Below are 7,249 nucleotides of genomic sequence, written 5' to 3'. Positions count from 1 at the left end.
TTCCAGGGCGGGGTCTTTTTCATAGCCAGGTGCAGGACCAGCCACAGGGAGGTGATAGCCGGAAATGGCACTGGGGAGCTTGGGTCCATGAGCAAACAATGGCTTTGGAAAACACGCTTTGGTCTCTGAGCCTCTGTGCTGGATCACAAGTGTCCTTTCTGATCTTGGATTTACTTCAAACACAGCTGAGAAATTATCTTTTACATGGGTGCTTCCTAAGCAGTGGTTTGTAAACCACCAAGAAACCAGTGAACCTAAAATGGAAGTCACCCCTTTCTTCATCACTCCACTACCTTGTACATACTTCAATGTACGAGAAACCAAACAAACTCTACAAATAACAAAAATAATGAACATTCAGAGCTCAGACTAGCTTTTATTTGGTTGTCAGTGAAAACCATCAGAGCATCATGGACGAGATGAGTCTTGAATTCTCTTTCCGAGTTAGAAAAAAAAAAAAAGCTCTTCATTTCTTAGCCTCCCAAAAGGTCACTTCATTGACTTAGGCTGAGAAAAATGTCTTTGACTGCTTTACCCCTTGACAGAGGAACTGTGCCCTTCTGTGGCTGAGGCATCCTAAGTACGAGCCTGGCAGAGGCTACTGAGACATCTGTACTGTAACGTTTCACTAAGGACAGGAACTACAGGTTTGCTTCCAGCAGAATCAAGGACAGCTTCCCTGCTGATGCACTGGCTTCAGGAACAGCAGCAATGACCTGGTCTGCAAACCTTCCTCAATTTAAACCATAAAACTGCTACAAGGCATAAAGCAAAGCGGTACCCTGTGAGTACCCATCTAAACAGCAACGTAGCACAGTGGGGAGAAATATCCAATTCATTTCCATCAGCCAGGAGTGCTGGATTTTTTTTTTTTTTAACCACTGCGTATACTAAATATTGGTAAGGGGCAGAGCAGGGCAGGACAGCGCTCAGCTTCCTTGGAGTTCTGTCATGCAATACAGTATCAAAGAAGCACAAGAGAATTAAAAGCAAGACTTAAAGCAGAAGAATCCAAACTTGTTAAGGAAAACTAGACATGTGATTTTGCTAGTGTGGCTTGATATGCAAATATTAAACAAACCAAAACCTTTCAAGAGAGCCATGATATGATTTAGAATGGAAGAATAACTTCTGCTGGTGTAGTCAGAAGGTTGGGTGGAATTAACACTGATGATAAAATTTTATTTTCAGTATTAATTTCCACTTATGAAACCTGGTTAATGCGTCTCTCCATACTGAAACCCAAACACACTTTAAGCATTTTCTTAAAAAGTCTTTCTGGTCAGAGGACACAGAAATTCAAAGCACACAGAAAGTGTCTGTCTCTTACGGTCTCTCTCACATCAACAAGTTTGCGTTAGAAAAGTGAGAACGCTTTTTTTAGCTGATAAAACTGAAGATGACAAGAGCTATTAGACCTTAAAATAGGACACTTTCAATTATTTATACAAACTGCTCAGAACACTCTAGCAAACAGTTTCAGCACTTCTGAGTAAACACACACAGAGACAGCCTTTGAAGGTAGCGGCAATTACCTTCCTGGTGACTTGGGATGCTGCATACGTACACACAGATTTCTAAAGGAAAGCACTGCAGTGTAAACTTATGTATATGGAGTAAACTATTCTGACCTTTCAGCCAACTGAATTCTGGCAAGTTATTTCAAATTTCAATCCAACTTTGGTCACTAAGTAAGCAGATCGCGTATTTTGAAGATGACTAAGTGTGGTAGGCCTGAATACCAGGAACTGAGAAGCTACTACATCCAGGTTATGAAAATATGGATATACATCACAATGTGTTACAGACTAGAAGGAAAAACTCAGACAAAAGTTAGAGAAAGCTCATAACAAGGGTCTGTCAGAGGCAGTGGTGCTTTGGCACATCCTTGAGGTGTGCAGGAACTTCCTTACAAACTGGCAGATTGCGGTGGGATGAGTTGTCATACCACCAATACCAGCAGCACCTTGTGCTCTCTGTCCCACCAGAAACGCCATGTCTGGCTTCTCATATGACCTTCAAATTCCCTACTGGCGTGCAACCTGGTCACACACTATGACAGGGTGATGGCTCGGGCTGGGCTAATGGGGCAGGAGGTGGGACCTGCCTGTAGATGCTCCACCATGCAGATGAGTGGCTCTTCCCACCGGATAACTACTTAAAAAGAGGCCTTGCCGTGATCTTGGGTAAAAGATTTGGCTGTGTGTGGGTGCCTTACTGCCAGCGAGGCTTCACATACATGTACCCGTATAGAGAGATGGCTGCCTTCCTCTAAGGCCAGACTTAGGAGATCGATTTCCCCTTGAGTTGGGCAGAGCTTTCAGCATCTCACTCCTCCACTACCGCACATACCTGGGCAGTGCTGTTCTTAGCCTGTTGGCTATACTGGTCTCCTTGTGAGCCTCCTGTGGTGTTTTAGGGTACGTATCAGCTGTGTTCATCAGTGGCTAAAACTGCATTCCCCCGCGATTCCTGTCATGCCTCAGTGGCACATTGCAGACCCATTTCAGAGCATTATCAAAAGACGTGGAGGAGTCATGTTGCACACAGGGTTTTAAAGCTAGCTAAGACCCCTGACTGATACAGATTACGATCAAGGGGGAATTATCAAAACTTCACTCTATAAAAAAGAAACAGGAATGCTGTTTTTGTGTCATCAATCAGGCTGTTGCACACCACGTTTGGGAAGGTCTACACTTGCACGTGTGTAGTTCCTGTAACCTTGGCACCCCATTGCTATTTGGTCCTGAGGAACTACAAGCAGCAGCGATTATGTGTGTTTGTATTATTATTGCAAAACACACCGTTTGGTCCTAAAAAAATCTGAGAACTACGAGAGAAAAATTATGCCTGTCATGAGCATCTTGTCGTTGATCCTCTTTTGTCCTTGAGAAAACTGCTTATACTGCTAGTGGAGCTGCAAGTTAAGAGTGAAAAAAACAGCCCCACAATAAGCAGTTTTGTCCCACTTGGGGAGCATCTGGTTCTGACACCTCTCAATTCATGCAAGGGCAAACTTTTCTTAATTACAGAACTTCATTTTAAATCTTGATAAAGTACCAGTCATCTCAACTTTGCATCGAGTTTGCAGTGCAGTGTTCTCCTTTCCTGCAAACTAAGCACACAATGTAGACAAAGCACATCAATACTATACCAGGCAAAAAGAGTAAAAGTTGAAAACTAACAGGCGCTGGCTGAGGTTGGGCCAAGACGGCGTGGTTTCCAGCTGAAGCCAAAATGGTGTCTGCTCTTACCTGGCCACCTGCAAAAATGATAGGTGCAGAGGCAGGTTTGGGACGGTAGGGGATGGTGGCACCTTTGGGTGGGGACTGCAGACAAAAACACAAAGCAATCAAAATGCAGAATGAAGCAGAGCTCCTGTTAAAAAATCACTCCTTATCTTGGTCACCTCAGACAAGGAACATAGCTAACCCAGCCCAGCCCACCCTGCCCTCCACTTGGTCAGCCTAAAAGCAAGCCACAGGAGGGTTGTCTGGGCTTTTGAGGGGCAAAGCCGAGGTCCCAGCTGCGAAGCCTGACCAGGCAGTGGTGGCGCTCGTGGCTTCATTACCGCCCTCACTGGATGAAGCTATGAAGCTTCATTAAGCATGTCAAAGCATTTCAGGAAACACGGCACAATTGTGAAACATGTCAATGTTTTGGAAGAGTCCAGCCTGTGCTCTCACTGTGTTAACACGCAGCACATCTCCTGCTTATCGATCTTTCCTCCACTGCTACACATCAGGGTTTCTTGTTTTACCAACTCAATTAAGTCAGCTGCTCAATTGCAAATGACCAGCCTGATCCTGCCTTTTGTCTGACTGAGCTGGAAGCTCAGAGAAAAATCCTCTGGGCTTCAAGCAGGAGCATAACCACGGGCTCTGTAAAGCATGAAGAGGGAGTTTTGTTCCCTGTAGGCCAAGGCAAGCACCCAAAGGAACACCTTCTTACATAAAGCAGGAGCACGACTCTGTAAAAAAGGCTTGAGGCTGTCTGAGCACACCTAGCAGGATGGTGCTTGGTGCACGAGCTACAACTAAAGGAGGTGACAACAATGTGAACTCCATTAAGTAGTTTCATGTAATTAGCTATTTCATGTCAATGAAAGTGTTTGTTCTTAATTAAATTAAATATATGTGCTGCAAATGAGAGCCCATTCATTTTCTTAAACGTTTGAAGAAACAAACCGCAGTTAAGCCAGTGTTGTCTTAGTGCTCCGTACAATTTGCCTAATGCTAAAATTAAGTACTTCTTTTGTCAAAACCGGTTATTTAAAAAGTGTGGGAAATTAGGACTGTGTCTCTCTGATTTTGAGAAGTGCCTTCTCTCATCTTCTTTGGCAAATAACTATTTATTCCACGAATGTCACTTGGACAATAGACTACACTGTGTATTCACAAAGCTGATAACCATTGCCAACACACACTACATCTCCAACAAACTAAAATTATTTTTTAATATTTTCTTTCTGTTCTCGTGCATCTTTACAAAGAAACTCTTTCCTCACAGTAGTCCAGCAAAAACTGAAGCACGAGTCACTTTCCCCCAGTAAAACGCTGGGGATTTATTAGTTTTTATGCTTTTATTTGCGTTAGGCTGTATGACATTTTGATGCAAAGGCTCTCTGTCATTTTGATGCATTGAACACTTCTGAATGGCCAGTAGCCATAGTGCTGTCTCAAACACTCCACTGTTTCTCCCTTCTTTAAAGAATAAACAGAACACCATGGTGTCAGAGATCATCCTGAAACAGCCCTTGACCAGGACCAGGTAAAAAACCAAACCAAACGAACAAAAAAAAAAAAAAACCACAGAAATTTTTCAGCAGAAAATGTGATGAAAGCAGATATATTTCATGTTGCTTGTAAGAAATATGGTTACTAAGTTAAAATATTTTATTTTCGTTTGCTGAAATGTTTTGGTTTTCGAGCTTCTGTTCAACAGAATCATTAGAGAAATGAACTTGCACGAAATTATGGGCATTTTAGCAAGGGTTAAAATACCCAGATTTTATATAAATTTGTTTTCGCATCATTTAATCTAAGAGCTAAAAAACTGCCATCAAAATGAAACATTCCGGCCTTACGCAATGACCTGACCCTAAGGAGGCAAAAAGTCCTGGTAACTCTAAATTACACTAGTCAGAATTATTTCTATTTAAAACAAGATCTAGACGTTTTCTGCCCTATTGTGCCACAGAATAAATGCTTTTCTCTCAGAATGGGCTGCAGGTCCATACTGGAGCCAGTCTGTTGTTTGACAGTGTTGCAACAGCCCTGGTCTTTGACTGCTAAACCCAGCTGCAAGAGGCTCTCAAACACCAGGCAGGGCACAGTCTAACAAGCCCTCTCGACATCCTTGGCATGGGAAGGGCAGGCAGCACCCCTGGGGAACCGCGGGCACTTGAAAATTAATACTGTGTTTGAGCATCTCCTGAGTGAGAGGTGATGACAGGCCAGCTTACCTCCAGCATAACCACGCATATTTGTTTCACGCACTGGATAATGGCATCGGGGGTGCCCGATATAGTCACTGCGCGCTCCGTCGAGTTTGGCAACATGTCCCCTGCTACCTGCACCTGGGCTCCTGTGGACTTGAGCAGAGACAAGGCAAAGAGAGTGTCACGGTCAGGCAGGCAATGGTGTCTCCTAAAAGCAGTGATTCACTGATGGAGAGTGGAAACTTTTTGTCTTTCCTTTGCTAGGTACCAGAGCGGGATGTAAACTCATGCCCAGACAGGGTAATTGGGGTCTGGCAGGACATGGATTTGCCTGTTGCAGCCAATTTGCAAACACTCCCGGCCCAGGAAGATTAGTCCTCAGTAGCTGTTAATGAATCAAACCGTGACCTGAATTTCAGAACAAGTCTTTTAACCCTCTCACAGACAGACAGCTGCAATGCTGACTAAAAAATGAAAAAAAGGTGAAATGAAGTACTTTTCAATAATGAAAAAAAAAGGGAAAATTGCTGATAGCTCAAAAGATCTGCAAATTAAATGAGTTGCAGAGAAATGGCTCTTTAATCTGCTGATGGCTGACTTATGTCTGTGGATGAAATTTGGAGCTGCCTTATGCTCTGGAATATCTCAGGATGGTACAGAAGCACTTCTAAATTATAATTAGCGCTGATTAAACATATGGACATCATCAACTTTTAACTCATTAATGAACCCAAGGAGGTAATGAGCCGGTTTTGTTTTCTTTTTTTTTTTTTTAATTTGATCTTGCCCCTAACATTTCTTAGTAAACAGATTAAAAAAAAAAAAAAAAGGAAAGAATAGAAGTACGAGGCCAAAACAAACCCTGGCATATTTCCAATCATCCTGGAAAACCTCTTCAGTCAGTAAAAACCCAGGCATTTCATATTGACTTAGCACTTTCACATATTACAAACAAAATTTATTCCTGACGGTTATTGTAATGCAGTATTTTGGGCTTTTTAAAAAAGTATTTTCAGTAACTACTGACTTTGTGTCAGTCAGCAAGGAGTTAATTTGTTTTCCTGCTGGTTACATACAACACGTGTTATTCTTTCCAAAGACTGATTAAACCACTGATTGCATCTCCTGTTCACTAGAGCCATTTAAGGCCAGAATATCAATTCCTTGCTCTATAACAGGCTTTGGAATTTCACCGTGATTTGATCAATCAGTCATGCTTCTCTTTTCTTTCTTTTTTTTTTGTAATGTTATCTTGAAAATAGCACTGCAACCCTACATGTTGTTCCTGGGTACATGACTGAACACAAAAGACCGTCTCTCGTGCAGTCGCCGCTCACTGTGTTGTGTGATGATGAAATTAGACCACATCTTGAGCCGCATGCTCTTTTTCCCCCTATCTGATCGCATTTGCTGTTTACCATACAGTTCTGGGTGTCTGTACATGTAGCATAAAATATTTTGCCAAATATTGCAGCCATCTATGCATTTGCTTCCAGTGCAAATCTTGTTTATTCTCTGACTTTGGTCATATGTCAGCAACAAAAAAATGAGTAATATTTTGTCCATCAGCCTTATGCTCACCAGAGTAATCACTTCAGTCATTTACGGAACACAGACCAGCAGACCAATCTCATCTTTAAAAGCCTATGTCCTAAAAGCACTTCCTCAGTGCTCTGGATGAGGTTACTAATATTTAAAACAAAATCCAAAGTACCAGCAGCTGTAAAACCTGGAGCTAAGTGCTCACCAGCACAGGGTCCACACTCACACCTGCCCCTCTTTTAACACAACTAAGAAATCATCTGCATT

At 42.4% G+C, this 7,249-nt stretch overlaps 1 protein-coding gene across 2 annotated transcripts in view; it reads right to left on the bottom strand.

Moving 5' to 3' along the window:
- LOC104489122 (poly(rC)-binding protein 3-like) overlaps positions 1–7,249 on the bottom strand; it is a 56,061-nt gene that overhangs the window by 22,266 nt on the left and 26,546 nt on the right. For both annotated transcript variants that reach the window (XM_010131250.1, XM_010131242.1), the window contains exons 6-7: positions 5,465–5,593; positions 3,186–3,329 (exon numbers count right to left, since the gene is read on the bottom strand). In XM_010131250.1, coding sequence (XP_010129552.1) covers positions 3,186–3,329; positions 5,465–5,593 — 273 coding nt within the window. The remainder of the gene's footprint in view (positions 1–3,185; positions 3,330–5,464; positions 5,594–7,249) is intronic.

Source organism: Buceros rhinoceros, unplaced genomic scaffold, assembly GCF_000710305.1.
Source record: "Buceros rhinoceros silvestris isolate BGI_N320 unplaced genomic scaffold, ASM71030v1 scaffold570, whole genome shotgun sequence".
Taxonomy (NCBI): Eukaryota; Metazoa; Chordata; class Aves; order Bucerotiformes; family Bucerotidae; genus Buceros; species Buceros rhinoceros.
Note: the sequence above shows the minus strand (reverse complement) of the source record. Positions and strands in the feature narration are given on the sequence as shown.